Raw genomic sequence first — 18,801 nt, 5'->3', positions numbered from 1 at the left:
ACAAAATCTTACCAATATCCTCAATAATGAAATACCAAATGTTAGGCTCTACTCCGTATCTTTCTCAGGCTTTAGCCCCTGCAGCAGCAGGCTGCATTACTAGCTCAGACCCGGCCGGTTGGCCCTGTTGCTTTTGGACCAGGTTGTTTCTGGCTCATCAGGCCCAGCCCGAAGCCCCACTAGCCACTAGACCTGGTGTGAGAAAATGAGAGGCTGTAATAATTAACAATCGTAATTAATCTAGAATCTAGACAACCACTTCTCACACCGTATGCTTCTGACTTTTGACCAGCTACATGGATTAGCTGCAGACAGCGGGGAGGAACGGAAGCTCAACCGGGGGAACTCCAATTAGCACCCGTGGCCGCACATAATGGACGTCATCAAAACACCCTGTTTCTCCTTGTCCTCCATGTGATGAGCCCGGTGTTGCTCTGTATTCTTCTTCCTCTTCCTCTTCATTTCCTCCACCGCTCGCTCACCTCTTCTTCTCCTCCCCCCACTCCAGCCATGAATATGATCGTCAGAAGCTGCTAGCATCATCTGCCGCCTCAACTTCGTCACCTCCTCCTCTCCATTCTATCCCCGCGCAGCTGCCCCAGCTGTATATATCCCCGCGCCCAATTTGGTCCCTCCCTGGTGTGGGTGAGGTCAGCTGTTTTAGCGCAGCGCAGCGCGCGGGCGGGCGGCGTGGCAGCAAAGGAAGCAAGGAGAACAGCGGCGGCGGCGTAGCATGCGGCGGTGAGGGAGGGAGGAGGAGGAAGAGGGAGCCGCCGAGAGAGCGAGAGCCGGAGGATGATGCAGCTGCCGCAGCATCACAAGCCCTCCGCCCACTCCTGCTGCTCGTCGTGGATCCGGAGGTCCCCGCCGCCGTCGCCGCCGCACAAGAAGCCGGGCGGCGGCGGAGGGAGGGGGCGGTACGCTTGCCGCCTCGTGCCCCTGCTCGTGCTCACCGTGTACAGCGTCGTCACCGTGCTTCGCATCCCCAGCTCCTCCCTCGTCGTCTCCACCGCCGATTCAGGTAAATAAGCCGGGGGGGCGCTCGAGCCCCAAATCCTTGTCGCTCTCGACGGGTCGCCGTCATGGAATGGCTGGATTGCTCGCTTCTCTCTCGCGCTCGCTCCTTGTGTTGGCGTGCGCTGAAATGGCGACTCGTTCTCGTTCCCCCCTGCAGAGCGCGTGGAAAGGCGGGAGGACCTGGAGGCGCTCAAGACCCACCTGCCGTCGAACCAGAACAGCCTCGAGGCCCGCGAGGAGACGCCGTCGGTCGCCTCCCTCCCCTGCTCCGCCTTCATCAGTGGTGAGTTGCTTTGCTTGGTTGGAGATCAGTTTGCTTCTGCTTCTGCTTCAACGGCACCGAATCGAATTGCAGGTGAGGCCGGGCATGGCGAGGGAGAGGGCGTGCTGTGCTGCGACCGGAGCCACTACCGCAGCGACGTGTGCTACCTCCGCGGCGACGTGCGCACGGACCCGTCCACCTCGTCGGTGCTCCTGTACAACGCGCCCCGCGGGAGCGCCGCCGAGAAGGTGCGCCCGTACACGCGCAAGTTCGAGGACAGCATCATGAGCACCATCGACGAGGTGACCATCCAGCCCGTGGCGGGCGCCTACAACGCGAGCGCCAGCGCGAGCGACGGCGGCACCCTGCGCCGGCGGTGCGACGTCCGGCACCCGCGCGGCGTCCCCGCGGTGGTGTTCTCGACGGGCGGGTACACGGGCAACGTGTACCACGAGTTCAGCGACGGGCTCATCCCGCTGTTCGTCACGGCGCAGCGGTTCGCCGGCGAGGTGGTGTTCGTGGTGCTCGAGTACCACTACTGGTGGCTGGGCCGCTACGGCGCCGTCCTTGAGCAGCTCACCAACTACAAGGTGGTGGACTTCCGGTACGACCGCCGCGTCCACTGCTTCGACGAGATGATCGTCGGCCTCCGCATCCACGGCGAGCTCGTCGTGGACCCCAAGCTCATGCCCAACGGTACGCCCCCTCCCCCCCAATTCCTAGCAAATCAATCCCCCTCCGTCTTGCAATCTACTACTACATATCTGCCATTTTCACATCGCATCAGAGTATCAGACGCTGATGGCATTGCATTCCCCGCGTTGCGATGTCAATTTGTTAGTTAAGTTTGGTTAGGAATTTGGGATCCAACTGTTAATAGTAATACTAATTAGTTAAGTTTCGTTATCACCCCCAAGCTTAGCTTAGCTTTAGCTTGCGGGTGAAGAAGGGAAACGGCAAAAAGGTGTGTGAAAATCCGCGCGGGCTCGATCGAGATCCGTGCAGGCTAACACCAGCCGGGGAGGAGAAATCATTTGCCCCTAGAGCTCGAGGGCGTCGTGCTTAGGCACTACTAGTACCGCTACCTCTCCCAGTCCTAAATCCTAATCATTCTCAGCCCATTGTTGGAGTGGTGGTTAGATAGAGCGGTCACCCAGTCCGGCCTGGTAGTTCGTTAGGGTGGTAGATTGCTGCTGACGCATCCGACGACGCTTCTGTCCTTCCTGCGCTGCCATGGTCGCCCACCGGCCACCACCGCTTCTCTTCTCGCTACGCCCGCCTGCCGGTTCCTCCACAAAATCCTTCGCGATCGCGAGGAGGGGTGACGGCGACAGGCAGCCGCGGATCACACTGTTTCGGGTGCCCGACACGCCCGCACCGCACGGGCGCGCCGCGTACGGCACCCACCGGTCGGGGGCTGCCAGTGCCAGCCTCTCTCCCGCACCTGCCGCTCCCCGCCGGGCACGCCGCACGTTTCTCAGCCCCGCGCGTTAGGCACTCTACCCCTCCTGTAGCAGCGTGATGTCTTTTAAACCAAACGGCATGGGGCGGCAGCCCAAGCGCGCAGGCAACAGCATTTGCTGCTGCACCGGCAAAAAGGCCTCGTCGCCGGATGAGGAAAAGGGGGCCGAGAAGACCCAAAGAGAGGGGGAAGTAACGGGAGGCTGAGATGAAGTAACGGGAATCTTTGCGGCGGGCGACCGATCATGAGCGCGAGATAATGCCGGAGATCATTGCGCGGGGCAGGGGGGAGGGGGAGGGGGAGGGGAAAAGGGCGGCTTTCGCAAAAGCGTTGGTGCAAAAAGCGGGTGTGCTCCGCACAAATGAGGGTCCATTCCGATGCCCCGCCGCGACGACGCCGCCTCGTGGCCGAGGGGATCCTGGCCCCCCTGCTCGCCACTTCGAGCGTGCTCCTGCCCAGCCGTTTTCGTGCGTGGATTGGGATCGGCCACTAACAGCCGATAAGGGCAAAACAAAAAACGCCCGCGCATCGTGCGGCCACTACCCCGGCATGAGCATTAACAAAGTCCCCTGCCTCTAGTAGTGCGCTACATGCAATCTAATTGGGATACAGTTACTGGATGGGTAATGGGAGCTACCGTTTGGATTATGAAACTGGCCGCACTAATTCGGTGATTATTGAGCAGTACCGTACGCACCCCCACCTTCACGCCCAGCTCTCGCTGAGACGCTGAGTCCTGTTGCTCTGGGCGACCTGAGTTATATTACTACAAGGTGTTGTTCAACATCAATTCATGGCCCCATTAAAACCCCCAGTATTGTACAGGCCGTAGCAATAAAAGAGATAAAATAAGGAAACGCCGATGTTGCTACGGCGCCGGATCTCGGAGAATGATGCTCCTGCAGGTTGCAGGAGCAGTAATAAACAAACTAGTGTGCCCCGACACGGTGAATCACGCGCCAGCCATTGCAGCACGTTACTCTTTGCAGGATTGCAGAGTGCGTTTATAGTATAATAACAGTGTAGCATTAGCGAACTGTAGTCTGTAGAGGACGAGCGAGCGAGACGCGGCATGTGCGTAGAATTTTCTTTTCAACAAATCGATTGTGTGCGTGTAGGGGGCGAGAGGCCCTGTCTGGTGTCTTGTGCCTGTTCAAGGGAATCGCGTATAGCTGCGCGACATGTCGCCGGGCTGCCGTACTTCCCACATTGCAGAAAATAACAACAGCTGGCTCTGGGTGCTTGTGTATAATTAAACTGGCTGCTGCGACATGGGCGGTACATGGGCAGTGCATTCGTGATTCGTGTGAGCTCCAGGTTTTTTGTATAGTTTTCACGGCCACATGCATGCCCTCTTTAGGTGGCTGTGCAGTTTTAGGGCCCCAGTGGTTTATGCCTGTCCTTTTGTGGTGAAGTAGAGCTGCACGACCTGGCCTGTCCTTTTTATCTTCATCACCATCTGGAGCTGCACTAGTTCTGAATAGGACTGTTCTCTAATCCCTGAGGAGTTGTGGACTTCTTGTCATGACAGCACGGCGCTACAGCATCATGCATGCACACTAATTAATATATGAAGCATTAGCAGTGTCTTAGTACAATTGCCGAAATAGCTGGTACTACCTAACAGGAATGCAATGGCTTCAATTCTAAGTAGTCGTGATCAACTTTGTGTGTTTGTGTCTGAATTGATGGATTCAGCATCTAAAGTTCTAAACCATTACAGCCTGTCCGCTTGAGCTTATCTATCAAATCTACCAGTCATTCAACAGAACAGTACTTTCAGCCATGACTTTTCAGCGAACAAATCAACACGTAGCATGACACCAAGTTTGCATGTGTCGTGGCATTGTCTCGTCTGTTGCTGTGGAAGAACCTGTAGGAGATATATACATGTCGAAATGCTGGGCCCTTAAGAATATATAGCACAAGCCTTGGTTCACGAAGTGATAAGGGAGGATATGCATACTCCGGGTTCGATTAGGACATGTAAGGACTCGGCGCCGGCCCGGGTAGCTGTACTGTAGTATGACCTCACCAAAGCGCTAAGGCTGGCGTCCTAATCCTGCCTGTGGATTTGTTGCTGCCTGTTGATGAGATGCTCGGATGGGTACTTGCAGCAGGTTGGTGCGACATTACTGTCAAGCGAGCTCTTTAGTTTTGACACGCCTGTGATGGCGTGATGTGTGTGTGTGTGTGCGAGCGCGTGGGCGGCCAGGGGAGGGTGACCAAAACTTTTCTGGGACCATGCCGACTTTGGATACGAGCTGGCAAAGCAACAAAACATGCATAGAGACAGACGGTTAGTTAACAAAACCAGCACACAAACGGCTTTTCCACGGAGATGGGTGACGCCCGGAATCTAGCTTTATGGCTGACGCTAAAATGCTGAGCTGAGGAGATGGGTTACGCAAGGTCGCAGGCGTGATCTGCGTTTTGTTGAGGATGATGAGTGACTGAGCTGCTGTGGGGCGACACCGTGACAGTTTCTAGTCCTAGGTAAACCATGTCCAGAAGTAGAACGATGCATGACCTCTGTTTCTGGATGTCATGAAATTGAAGTGACGTTGCATAGCGTGCTCAACTGAGTTTACTGTCGGAGTGGAAGCTTGTGTTTACTCTTACTATAATGAATGCACTTGCTTAGTTACGTAAAAATTGTACAAGAGCAGAAACGGAAGATGCAGCTAAAGTGAAAAAGAAATGTGGTTACTGAATGGACAAAGCTGTACAAGTTCATCCTAGGAGTTCAAAAAAAATATGCGCGTTCTTAATTATAAGTGCCATAAAGCAAATATTCCAGATTGACCTAGCTCCTCTCTTTAGCAATGAAAGAGTCTGGCAACTTGTGATTGCCACATAAAGGCCACCAAACTACCGAGAAACGCTCTGCGAAAGTAGTCTCCCCACAAGGGTAATAGTGGACAGGAAAGAGTTGAGTGATACAGAGTACCAACAAGGCAACAACTGTGTTGTGGCACAGCTCTGTTATGGCCATTATGTCGGTGGGTTGGTTCCAGTCGGTAGCCAATTTGGTGGGCACTGAGCTAACCAACAATACGAGGGGGAGTTTTTTATTATTATTTTATTTGCAACGTTTATCTCGCTGATTGCTGATTCACCACGTCGTGCATTGCCAGTAAAAATGCTACGTACTCTGCAAGGCATTCTACTCTTTGCTGAATATGGACGGGGTGAGCAGAGTTTGGCTGGCCTTGTTTAGGTCCGAAAAAATTTTACAACACTGTAGCATTTTCGTTTATTTGTGGTACTTATTGTCCAACCATAGACTAATTAGGCTCAAAAGATTTGTCTCGTCAATTTCAACCAAACTGTGCAATTTATTTTCATCTATATTTAATATTTCATGCATGCGTCTAAAGATTCGATGCGATGCGATGGGAAATCTTGAAAAATTTTAGGTTTTTGGAAGGAACTAAACAAAGCCGTCTAATGACCGACATAGCTTGGGGGAAAAAACTTGCGTTGACCTTGGGCGATTGTGGTTGCTTATTTACTTGAACCATGCATAGATCACCGTCGATGCTAGCTACTTCACACTCATTTCCCGCTTGGGCAATTACTATCACGTTAGGCCGGGGCCCCCGTTTGGGACTTCATAAACAGCCAAACCAATCACGACCAAAATCTAGTCTATAAATTGATTCCTGCTTCATTTGGTTGGTGGCAATAGTGCACGCAGAGGTAGAGCGGCGGGGCCGCGGTGTCCGAAACCGAGTTGTTGGACGGATTGATCCAGCCATCCCAGGGACTCCGTGGGCTGGGCACACCCCGGTTTCCGGAGCCACGCGTGTGCCAAAGCCAGGCTGGGTCACCAGTGCGCGGCGCTCCTGGCGTACTGTAGTCTGTACAGTAGTAGGTCACTGCACCAAGGAGTCGCCTGCCTCTCGTCGTGCCCGTCTGCTGCCCGAGCCGCTCGCAAGGGCGTTTGCAACGCCGGATCTTAGCTGTCGACTGTCCACATCAATTCAGGGAAGGCAGCTCCGCACGGACGACACGGGAGTGGACCACGGCACGCGCTGCCGGATCGCTGGTTGTTGCGCGCTGATCTGACTCTGCAGAGGGGTGTCGTGGACACTGGTGGGCGGTTGACGTTTTCCGGGCCCGATCGGCTGCTTGCTGCCGCGGAGTCTGGGCGCATTGGAGCAACTAGTGCCTGCCTGTTGTCGTCGTCGACCACGGGCTACCCGATCCCGGTCGATCCGTTTGGCCAGCCGCTCGCAGTGGCTGTGACTTGTGTGAGCCTGTGGTACGATAGGGGACTGTGATGCCAGTGATCGCAATGCAGCGTTTCCGGTAATGCCGGCGCTATGCTCTTTGCGTCATGCTAAACTCTAAAGCTACTTCTCTACATGCGGGGTGATGGCTCGTGTTTAGATTGCGTCGGCACTTCCTTGGGAATCCAAAACACATATCACATCTGGAACGATGCGTTTCAGGTCCCCCCATGGCTCTGACTGCTAGACGTGGATACCCTCTTCCGTTTTGCTGACGCCGATTTGTTAAAACTGTGAACTTGCAGAGGAAAAAAAAAACACGAATTAACTTGCATTGTTTTCTGAATGAACGTGTAATCTCAAAAATAAGAAAAAAAAAATGAACGTGTGCAAATATATTTGTCGTTGTTGGGTCCATTGCAATCACGAACTTGCATTTTGCACGGGGAAATTGTCCTTTGTGTAACTAACGCAAGATGCTGATGATACGCAGGCAAGAGCATCAAGGATTTCCAGGCGCTACTCCACCAGGGCTACAGCCGGACGACGTCGTCGGCGTCGCCGCCCGTGCCGCTTCCTCTGGCGCCGCCATCCCGGCCGTGCCCGCGCCCGGCGAAGCCGAAGCTGCTCATCTTCATCCGGAAGCAGAACCGCGTCCTGCTCAACCTGCCGCACGTGGTGACGGCGTGCCGCCGGGCCGGGTTCGCGCCGCACGTGATGAACCTGCGGCGGCAGACCCCGCTCCCCGTCATCCACGCCGCGCTGGCGTCGGCGGACGCCATGGTTGCCGTGCACGGCGCCGCCGTGACCCACTTCCTCTTCATGCGCCCCGGCTCCGTGCTCCTCCAGATCGTGCCCGTGGGGCTCGACTGGGCCGCCGACGCCTTCTACGGCAAGCCCGCGCAGCAGCTGGGGCTCGAGTACCTCGAGTACAAGGTGGCGCCCGAGGAGAGCTCGCTGGCCGCCGAGTACGGGCTCAACAGCACCGTGGTGCGGACGCCCTGGGTCATCAGCAGCCGCGGCTGGTGGGAGATGAAGAAGGTCTACATGGACCGTCAGAACGTCACCGTTAACATCAAGCGCTTCGGCGAGCTACTCAGGGCGGCGCGGACTCACCTCAAGAACACCACGGCGTGCTCCAAGGGCGCCGGCGGCGGCGCCACCGCGGCACTGAGGTAGAAGATGCTAATTGAGCTTGGTTGGTTAGGTGTTAATTACTTAGTCACACTTGTCAATTTCTTTGTGTTTTCGTCCTCTTTTTTTTGGCTGGGGAGAGAAGGGAGGGAGGTGGATAAAAAGGAGACGAGATCCTGTAAATATGATTGGGTTGGTTCTTGGATGAGAGATTGGTGGGGATCGATCGCCTCCTTTCATAGTGCATTCGTTCGGTTCATGGTGTTGCTAGAGCAGAAGCAGATGAAGAATAATTTATGGTAGGGGAGGCTCTCCTGAAACACCTTGTTCACACTAGTTCATAGAGGTATCATCAGCTCTTTTTATTTCTTTGGCCTTTTTTTTCCCTTTTTTTTTCTTTCTTCTCATTCTTTGGGTGTCCAGATGATGTATAAGAAACTACATTCTGTAACAAAGATCAATAGAAATCAAGACTCTCTTTTACAGATCCTCGAGTGCCTTCTCTCTTCCAGCATGGCACGATCAAAAAGAGGCAGCACCGAACTACCCCTAAAATGCGGCAGTTATTGTGAGGCCTTGTTTAGATGCGAAAAGATTTTAAATTTTACTACTGTAACATTTTTGTTTATTTATGGTAAATATTGTCCAATTATGGATTAACTAGGATCAAAAGATTCGTCTCACGATTTACAATTAAATTGTATAATTAGTTTTTATTTTCGTCTATATTTAATGCTTTATGTATGTGCCGAAAGATTCGATGTGACGGGAAATCTTGAAAAAATTTTGGTTTTTGATATGAACAACGGAGGAGGTGAAAAGTTTTTGGGTACTGTAACACTTTTATTTATATTTAATAATTATTGTTCAACCAAGCATCTCTAACAGTTTGGCAAATGACTTTCTATTTATAATTTTTTAGTAAAATGAGAAAAAATCTTCTTTAACAGTTTGACATTCTAATTCTCTATCTTTTCTAACTTGGTATATCTCCTTTGTTTAGCGTACAAATATGCGCACAGGTTTCGTGCTTGGCATCAGTGTTTCTCCTCATGCTTAGTGGGATTCTTCATTTGTTTAGCATGGCTCTTCGTTCATTTAGCGGGCCTCTTTGTTTCCTCACGTTTAGCGGGGCTCTTCGTTTGTTTAGCGGGGCTTTTCGTTCGCTTATCAGACCTCTTTATTTCATTAGCGGGTTTTGGGAGTTTGTAGAAACGAAATTTGCCAGACTATTGAAGATGAGATCTTTTTTTCTCCTATATTATTTGGAGAGTGGGCAAATAACAAGATTTAGGAAACGAATTTTGCCAATCTATTAGAGGTGCTCTAAACTTAAAAAGATTCATTTCGAAATTATAGATAAATTATAAAATTAATTATTTTTTATCTATATTTAATGTTATATATATCGTAAGATTTAATATGATAAAAAATATTGAAAATTTTTTAAGTTTAGGGTGAACTAAAGCCTTGTCTAGTTCCGGAAACTTTTTGGTTTTCGGTACTGTAATACTTTGGTTTTTATTTTATAATTATTGTTCAATCATGAACTAATTAGACTTAAAAAATTTATTTTATGATTTATAAATAAACTGTATAATTAGTTTTTTTTCTATATTTTGCTTTATATGCCGAAAGATTCCATGTCACAAGAAATTTTTTTAAAAAAAATATTTTTGAGTGAACTAAACAAGGCCTCAAAAGGCCTGAAGGTTGATGAGATGCAAAAGAGAAAGCACGTGGCGCCGGGCCCAGTGCTCTTCTTCTCAACTGGTGACTGCAGGGCTCTCCCTGCGCAGCTGTCGCGTAGCACACACGCGGCAGCCATGCTGTCGGCCAGGAAAGCACGGCCGTTGGCGCCACGTGCTGCTCGGTGCCTCGGGATTTACGACGGCGGGTGAAAGAAAGGAAGCTGTGATTGACAGCTATACGACCGTTGGCAATTTGTCATCCGGACTTCCGGGCCTCGTCGGGGCCGGGATGCTAGCGCTTCGTTCGTGCGGTCCAGCGGGCCTGCCGGTGGCCTGACGCTGGGTGTCGGTGGCGAGTGCTGTGCAATTCGAGCTGAAATTACCTTAGTGCTTGACCATCACGATGTCCTCAGTTACCAATTGCAATACTCCCTCCATCCCAAATCATAAATCATTTCAAAAATTTTGAAAAGAAATTTAATTAAAATTATATAAAAAATTATAAAGTTTTGTGGCATCAAATAGATATTCTATAAAACATAATCAATGAACACCTAATAATACGTAGTTGATATCATAAATATTATTATTCTACCATATAAATGTAATCAAACTTGAGATGCTTTGACTCCAAAATTTTTAAAATAACTTATAATTAGAGATGGAGGAAGTATAGCTAACTATGTAGAGAGTTATGTGGGTTGTGAGATAATTATTGTTTATAGTTGAGTGTTCAAGACTAGCTATTTGAGAGTCATTAGTTATTTAATCTTTCTTCTCGATAGCCAATAGAATTCTTTATTTGTCCTCACTCTCGACTACTGCAGCTTTGAATTTACTATTCTTACGACATATTTGATTAACTAAAACCAACTGTTCACTACTCCTTCCTCCTCAAAATAAGTATACTTTTAATACTTCAAATATGTTCTAAAATAAGTGGACCTCTATGTGTGCTCCACCTAGTTATACTAAACTTTTTCATTTTGTCTACTTATTACAAAATACAATTATTTCATATTGAAATACCTTTTTGATAAATATGTAATTTCAATATTACATTGTATGACCTTTATCTTCCTATATTAGCCATATATAGCCTATAGGCTAGTTGATAGGATCTAGGTTACAAAACTCTTTTTGGGTCGATGGTAAGTTAGCTAGAGTTTGATTAAGCTAGGTTAACTCCACACTAAGATGGTGAGCAAGGCTATGAGTTGGATGAAGGATGATCAATCCAAATGGAGCAAGTTCACACTTGGAGAAGATAAAGAGGTGAAAATAAGCTCGAAGGCAAAAGGTATATGTTTAGAATTTTGTTTTCGCCATATGAGACGCAATAGAGTGTGTGTCGGTGTTTTCCCCCCGGGGGGGGGGGGGGGGGTCACACCAACGAGTAAATTTGTATGCGTGCTCCCTTTCCCGGATGGTGATGCAAGAAAACACAGAGATTTATCCTGGTTCGGGCAAGAGAAGGCCCTACGTCCAGCGGGGGGAGAGAGTTTGTATTATCTTGCACCTAAGTGCTTGTACAGGGGTGAATACAAGCGTGGTATGAAGTGTGAAGCTCTACTACGTATGAGCGTGGCCTTGTGTCGTAGTGTGATGTCCCTCTTCTATTCCTGAGTCCGTCCTTTTATAGCTCCAAGGAGAGACACAGGGTACATGTGTAGATGCTAGAGTAGGGGTCGATAGCCGCATGGAGCGCCGACCTACTCGAGGTTTCCGTACAGCATGGCCTCGAGCCGTCCCATCTTGATAGCCCGGTGATGATTGCGCGTGCTCCTGCGTTCTGCCCTGCGCGCCGCCTTGCACTGGTTCTGGGGCCGCATGCTTGTACGATATGGCGGCGAATCCGGCGGGGTAGCTGTGGTGTTGTCAGTCGACGCCCAACTTGTCCCTAGGAAGGAACCCTGTTCGGTCGAGGGTCGGACGCCGCGTAATATGCTGATATCTGGAACGCTGATCTTGGGTGTCTCGAGGTTGTCCCGATTAGACACTCCATCCTTATTTCCTGTGTCCCGACACGCCCCGAGTCGTTCGGTAGGAAGGCTGCAAAAAGATTGATGGGACGGAAGCCTGTTCCCTATCACGCCTCCCGTGACCTGTGCGTTAGGTGGGGAAGCATCGGGCGCATTTAATGCTCCGGCCCGCGTGCGCGTGTCAGGCGGCGGATGGCGCCCTCGCGCTCGACGCCCCCCGGTTCGCATGAGCCTGTTCCGTATTCGACGGTAACCAGCGCTCGACGCCTGATCGATTCGCTCGACGCTATTTCCGTCTTCGAGGTTGCGGCCGTCGATGGCGGCGCATGCGCGAGATTAGAGCGTCGAATTGAGGGTCTCGACCTGCGTACGGGCAATCTCGTAATGCGCATCGCTGAGGGTACCCCTTCCTGATACCCTCGACAGTAGCCCCCGAGCCTCCATTTGAGCGCTGGCGCTCGAGTGGAGGCTTTGCCTTGCGATCAAATTTCCGTGGGGGCGCGCGAGCGACCCCGCGGGGGTAGCCCCCGAGCCCTCGGAGGAGTTTTTGACTCCTTCGAGGGTTATGTTGTCTAATTCGCAGGAACGCTTTCGACACCAGTGGTGGAAGGTTCTGACTGGCTTGTTTTTGCCCGGGGGTTTCGACGTACTCTCGATAGAGCGAGCGTCTTCCACCCCAAATTGAGTTCCTAGCGGGTAGTCCAAGTGAGAACCTGTGCCCCTTTCGAGGGGGTCAGCTATAGCCCGGAGGCGTTCTCATAAAGCAGGGTCGACGTGGTCAGGGATACCAGTCTCATTCGATAGAGACCGGCGGCTCGATGCCTCCCGTCGGGGGGATTCCTCTCGACAGTCTCGACCCTACCGTGAACATCGCCAGCGAGTCCTCGAGGCGGGCCTCGATCTTCGACCGCTCGCTGGGGATCCCTGACTCTGGCGCTCGAGATCGGCTGTCGAACCCTTTCGGCGGGCCAGCCATCGACCTCTCGAGACTTTGGTGGTTACGTCCCTCGGCTTACGAGGGAAGGAAGCGGCCGTGGCGGTTCGCCTTTCTGACCGTTGGGCGCGCCTTTTTAGGCGGATGACGTTACGACACTGTATCGGCGGGGAATTCGGAGAGTCCGGCCTGTGAGGAGAGAGAGGACTGTCAGACGGCGCATTTTGGGGGGAGTTACCTTATTTCTCGGATCTGTCCGTTGGCGGACTGCTGCCTATAAGTACGTCGTGGCGTCGCCGCCGTTCCTCTCCCTTCCGCCTTCTCGCTCTTATTCCTTTGCTGCCTTTGCTTTCTCGCCGTCTCACGCGCACACACCTCCTCGAGCCGTAGTGAACCCACTGTCCCTTCAGCCGAGATGCCTGTAAGACTCGTCGCCGCCGACGACTGGCGCCCGTCGTCGATGACGGAGCGCCGGCTGTTAGAACTTGAGAGGGAGGGACTGCTGCGCCGCCGCACCTCGCTGTCGTCGCCAGAGTGGATCGCGCCGCCGGCGAGTCACAGGGGGCCTCAGCCGCCCGAGGGCTACGTGGTGTCGTTCGCCAAGTTCCACCGCCACGGTCTGGGCGCGCCCCCAAGCCGCTTCATGCGGGCCCTCTGCTTCCATTATGGGGTGGAGCTCCAGCACTTCTCTCCGAACGCCATCACCGTAGCGGCGGTCTTCGCCGCCGTGTGTGAGGGCTTCCTGGGGATGATGCCGCACTGGGAGCTGTGGCTCCACCTCTACAGGGGCGAGCTGTTTCACGCCCCCACCGGAACCACGGGCGTAAGGAAACCCGTGCGGGTGGGTTGCCTCAATCTGGTGCAGAAGACGGGGAAGACGGACCGGCCGCGGGAGTACATCCCGGTAGGGTTATCGACTAACCACGCCGGCTGGGACTCCCAGTGGTTCTACCTGCGGAACGACGACAACCTCCTGCCTTCCTACTCGGGCCGTCTGATCTTGGAGCGTCCAGCGGACTGGACGTACGGCGTCGTCCAAGCTCATCAGTCTCGGCTCGACCCCCTCCTCGACGCCCTGAAGAAGCTTCGCCAGGAAGGTTTGACCGCCGCCCTCGTCCTCTCGGCCGTCCATCACCGGAGAGTTCTCCCTCTGATGTCACGACCGTTGAGGATGGACGAGATGGGCCCTGGCGTCTCATCTCGGGACCTCGAGGCGTGTCGGATGTCCAACGAGGCTCCGGCGGACGACGAAGTCGCGGCCCGAGTCAGGGCTGCAATTGCCGGTGATTTTCAGCCGGAGCATGTCAACGGCTTCCCCATGAGACCTGACGCAGGCTCGATCGATCTGGTACGCTTTCTTCTTGCGCGCATCCCCGATTCTGGGTTTCCTTTCTCCCCTTTCTTTTTTCTAAGTCTACTGTAGTTTTGGCAGGGTCGGATTGATGTCCGGTCCTCGAGGCCTCCGGTAAAGGAGGACGAGGTCGATCGCGACAAACGGCGCCAATCCGCCGAAAAGCTGAAGTCTGCCAAGGACTCTGCAAAGAAGGGGGAGAAGAAGAAGAACCTCGACCGCCAAGCATTAGAGGCGCGTCGAGCCAAATCCAGGCAGAGGGGGGAGCCTGAGGAAGAATCCCCCAACGATGATGACGATGACGACGAGGACAGCGACGACTCCGAGGGGATGGCGTCGCGCCTCGATCGGATTCTCGAGGGCCCTCCTCGAGGTGACGTCGACGCCCCCCGGACGGAGGCGCCAGAAGAGGGTCCGAGCGGATCTCGTCGTCCCCGGGCCGACACTCCTTCCGCGCCCAAGGCGGGCCAAGACGCACCGCGCCCTCCCCCGGTGCCCAGGGAGAGCGATCCGGCTAGGTCCCAGGCGTCGGGGCCGCTAACTCGTGGTCGCGCCGCGGCCTCTGAGAAAGGAGACGCCGGCCGTAGGAGCGCGAGTCCCGGCGTCCGCCAGGCGGGGACCGACGTACCTAAGCCAGTTCCTGCCCTCGAGGGGCCTAGAGCCCCGACGCCGGGTGGCTCGAGGCCCACTGGTCGGGGTGGCGGAAGGCGAGCCGTTCTTCCCGTGGGGTAAGCCTTTTTGATGTTGCGGTTTTTGTCTTCCCATTCTTCCACCTTTCCTCATATGCCGACCTTTTTTCAGGCTGAAGCGGACCCTTGAGCAGGCCCAACCGTCTATGGCCAAGAGGCTCAGAACGGGTGGCGCCTCCACGGAACCAGGTTCGTGGTTAATTCCCGGGCGTCGCGATGTTCTTGCGTTGGTTATCATAACGTCTGACCCTTACCCTTTGTTTTGTAGGCTCATCCAGCCCCCAACCTCCAGCCGGCGTCGAGAGGGCTTGATCTCGTCCCGCGCCTACTCCGTCGCCGCCGACTCATGATGCGGCCCCCCAGACGCGAGCGTCAGAGGGAGCCCCCGAGCCCCCTCGATTGGGGGTCGAGGGGGAACCCATCACCATCAGCGATACGTCTGATGGCAACGAAACGTCTGGGGGCGCTCGCCCTATGGAGGAAGAAGCGTCGACCCCCAACGTCGCGGGACGGACTCCCTGGCCTGCAGGCCTTCGAGCTCTCGAGGCGCAAAGGAAGATGGTGGAGGAGGAGGAGCGGGAGCGTGAGGCGACGCAGCCGTCACTGGAGCAGCAGCAGCAGCAGCAACCCCAGCCGGAGGAGCAGCTGCAGCACCAGCAGGAGGAGCAGCATCAGCAGCTGGGGCAGCAACAGCAGCAGCAGCTGGGGGGCCAAGAGGACGAGCCACTCGAGCCCCCGCCTCAAGGTTTGGCCGAACCGGCGCCACTGGCGTCGCAAGAGCCCGGCGATCACGAGGGAAATTTGCCGGTGTACGGACCTCCCACCCCAGCGTGGCTCCTCCCGGGGGCGCCTGCCGCGATCCGGGCAGAGTCGGGGCGAGCGGACGGAGTGGTGGCGCTCGCCTGTATGATGCGCACCCCCACCGACCCCGAGTCCGAGATTAAGAGGACGATCTACGGCATGGACGGGATCGCCCCAGGGTTCCTCCGGGAGCGTCGAGCATGGGAAGACCGCTTTCCTTCTGAAGAGGATGAGATTGGGTCGTCAGGGAGCAAGGACGGTACCTGGAAGACGGTGGATGACGACGGGCGGTTCCCTTGCCTCGCCGACCTGTTCTTGCGCCACGGGGGTTCCCTCGAGACCGTCGAGAACTTTATCCGCGGTGTCAAGGCGCGGGCTGATCGGGAGATGGAGAACTGGTGTCCCGATCGGATTCGTATCCGAGCTTCCACCGACCCGTCCGAGCCCAATATCTTCCTCGACGACAAGAAGGAGGTCGAGAAGTGGGAGCATGTCGAGGAGCTCCGCCTTTGGATGAAGCACGTGGTGGGGCTCCTGTCGGACGTCATTAACAACGGGCTCGGGCCTGCTTATTTTGTAAGTGTTTCTCGAACTCCCATCTTTATGGTGCTTTCTGGTTTCTGTATTCTAATCCATCCGACCCCTGATTCGCAGGATATGAAAGAGACCTCTCGCATCAAGTCCAGCTTCATACATGCCACGAGGGGTGGATGGGAGCAGCTTCCCCTCCTCAAGGATCAACTCCTCGAGTCGCAGGAAAAGCTGCTTAAAGCTTACAAAGATCTCATAGCGCTCGAGGAGGAGAAGAAGGCGAGGGAGGCTGCTTTGGCCGAGGCCCGAGAGGTCTCGAAGAAGGCGGAGGAGGAGGCGATGCAGCTACGGGAGCGGGCTCTTACGGTCGAGGAGGCCGCGTCCAGAGCCCGGGAGGAGGCCCTGTCCTACAAGAGCGTCATTGCGGACCTGGACAAGGAGAAGGGCCTTCTCCAAACCGACCTGGACTCCCTCCGCGATTCCTTCCAGAAGATGAAAGTGGCGTACGTGGACAACGAGGTCGCCAGGGGTGCCGCCGAGGACACAAAGAAGAAGGCCCTCGAAGACCTCGAGATGGAGCGAGCTCGATCCCGCAGTCTCTCTGACGACGTCGAGCGTCTGAAGGGAGAATTGCTGGAGAAGAGTGGAGCCGTCGCTCAGGCTGGCAGGGTGATCGAAGATCTCCGCGTCGCCAATACTGAGCTGGCGCGCTCCAACAGAGAGATCGAGCGTGCCAACACCAGATTGGTCGGCGAGAACACGGCCCTAGAGGAGAGCATCAAAGGTATGTTTCCTTTGTCGAATTTCCTTTTCGAGGTGTGCTTGAGTTTTTCCTGAAGCTTCTTTGCATTGGCATTTACAGGGCTCAAGGACGAACTCCTGGCCGCCCAAGCCGAGGCTCGCAACGCCAAGGCTCAGCTCGAGGCTGAGGTTGCTTTGAACCGTCGAGTGCGGACGGCGATAAGCGATCTCTCGACCTCTTGGGAGGTCGAGCCTATGGATGAGTCGAGGGAGGACGCTCGAGGCGACGCCCTGATCGACCAGTTGTGCTACATAGGCGCGACGCTGCGAGATCGGGTGCGGGACGCCCTCCACATCGGGGTGAAGCGGGCGATGGCGGTTGTCTTCTCGGGCTTCTCCTACGACATGGAGGTGGTGTCCCATGGCTTCGTCACCGACATCTCCAAGACCGACGCGGAGAACGAGGAGAGGCTCCATGCCTTGATCGACGACGCGGAGGCTCCTGGGGAAAGGTTGGCCAAGCTCTTCGAGCCTGAGGTGCTCCCTCCTGAGGCTAGCTCGGGCGGAGGCGAGGGCGGTGAGGATCGTGCCGCGGACTGAGGCCTGCGAGCCTGCTCAGGGCGCCTGAGGCCCCTTGTATGATACTTTATTAATTCTGCTTGTTACATGATATAATATCTTTTTGTAATTGTTAACTACTTATTTGTCTTTCCGCTCGAGGTTCCTTTGTTTCTCTTTGTTCCTACGTTTGTATCCCTTGCTCGATCTTTCGTCAAAAACAACCTCGATTACCTCAAGGGTGAGGAAGTGAGTAGAGTTTCCGTAGCCCAGGAGCGTGGGAGTTCTCCGGCTCATTATCCCTCGGCCTTTGAGGGGCTCGAGGCGCCTTAGCTACTCGAACCGTGCAAGGTTTACCAAGCAAGAAAAGAGAATTTCTTGGCTTTTTCGACGCTTGGGGAGGGGTCGTCCCTCTGGTAGCCCCCGAGGGGGTGCGGACTATGATGGGTCATGGTCGGCATCCCCTTTTAACGTCGAGACTATGACTCGTAACTATTTTTGATACAGAAACAAGCCGCTCGAGGGAAAGACTTTATTTATTCATACGTTCATTTACAAAGTCTTCGTACAAAATGTAGGATCGTAAGTCTAGGACTTCTAGGGGTAGAATCGACGTAGCTGTTCGATGTTCCATGCGTTGGTGAAGATTGCCCCCTTTTCGTCCGCCAGTTTGTACGTTCCTGGCTTAAGAACCTCGGCCACCACATACGGGCCTTCCCAAGGTGGAGTCAGCTTGTGGCGTCCTTGATTGCTTTGCCGGCGTCGTAGGACAAGGTCGCCTACGTTGAGGTCCCTCTTGCGCACGTGCTTGTCGTGGTAGCGTCGGAGTTTCTGCTGATATCTGGCAGAGTTGAGGAGGGCCATGTCTCGAGCCTCCTCGAGTTGGTCGACCGCGTTTTCTTGAGTCTCTTTGTTTGATTGCTCGTTGTAAGCCTTGAGTCGTGGTGACCCATACTCGAGGTCTGTGGGGAGGATAGCTTCAGAGCCGTAGACCATGAAGAACGGGGTGTATTTTGTGGCCCTGCTTGGCGTTGTCCTCAGGCTCCATAGGACTGAGGAAAGCTCCTCGACCCATTTCTTGCCGAATTTCTTCAATCGATTGTAGATCCTTGGCTTGAGTCCTTGCAAAATCATGCCGTTGGCACGCTCGACCTGGCCGTTAGTTCGAGGGTGGGCTACTGCGGACCAGTTCACACGGATGTGATGCTGATCGCAGAAATCCAAGAACTTTCTGCCGGTGAACTGAGTGCCGTTGTCGGTGATGATGACATTGGGGATCCCAAACCGATGGATGATGTCGGAGAAGAAAAGGACGGCCTGCTCGGAGCGGATGTTGGTGATGGGTCGAGCCTCGATCCATTTGGAGAACTTGTCAATGGCCACCAGCAAATGGGTGTACCCTCCTTTCGCCTT

General features: G+C 54.1%; 1 protein-coding gene across 1 annotated transcript; it reads left to right on the top strand.

Moving 5' to 3' along the window:
* On the top strand, positions 321-8,597 carry LOC8076852. The gene is made up of 4 exons (XM_002441003.2): positions 321-1,021; positions 1,175-1,300; positions 1,373-1,975; positions 7,470-8,597. The coding sequence occupies exons 1-4, from the start codon at positions 796-798 to the stop codon at positions 8,153-8,155; spliced, it is 1,641 nt and encodes a 546-aa protein (XP_002441048.1). The 5' UTR covers positions 321-795; the 3' UTR covers positions 8,156-8,597.

The sequence above is a fragment of the Sorghum bicolor genome, chromosome 9, assembly GCF_000003195.3.
Source record: "Sorghum bicolor cultivar BTx623 chromosome 9, Sorghum_bicolor_NCBIv3, whole genome shotgun sequence".
NCBI lineage: Eukaryota > Viridiplantae > Streptophyta > Magnoliopsida > Poales > Poaceae > Sorghum > Sorghum bicolor.
This window is presented reverse-complemented; position numbering and strand designations above follow the sequence as displayed.

What these genes read in the sequence shown, in the direction of transcription:
- LOC8076852 (XM_002441003.2), top strand. Translation starts at nt 796, where the DNA reads ATGATGCAGCTGCCGCAGCATCACAAGCCCTCCGCCCACTCCTGCTGC. An exon ending in CGTCTCCACCGCCGATTCAG is followed by an intron (nt 1,022 to 1,174) that starts GTAAATAAGCCG and finishes TCCCCCCTGCAG; the next exon opens with AGCGCGTGGAAAGGCGGGAG. An exon ending in CCCCAAGCTCATGCCCAACG is followed by an intron (nt 1,976 to 7,469) that starts GTACGCCCCCTC and finishes GATGATACGCAG; the next exon opens with GCAAGAGCATCAAGGATTTC.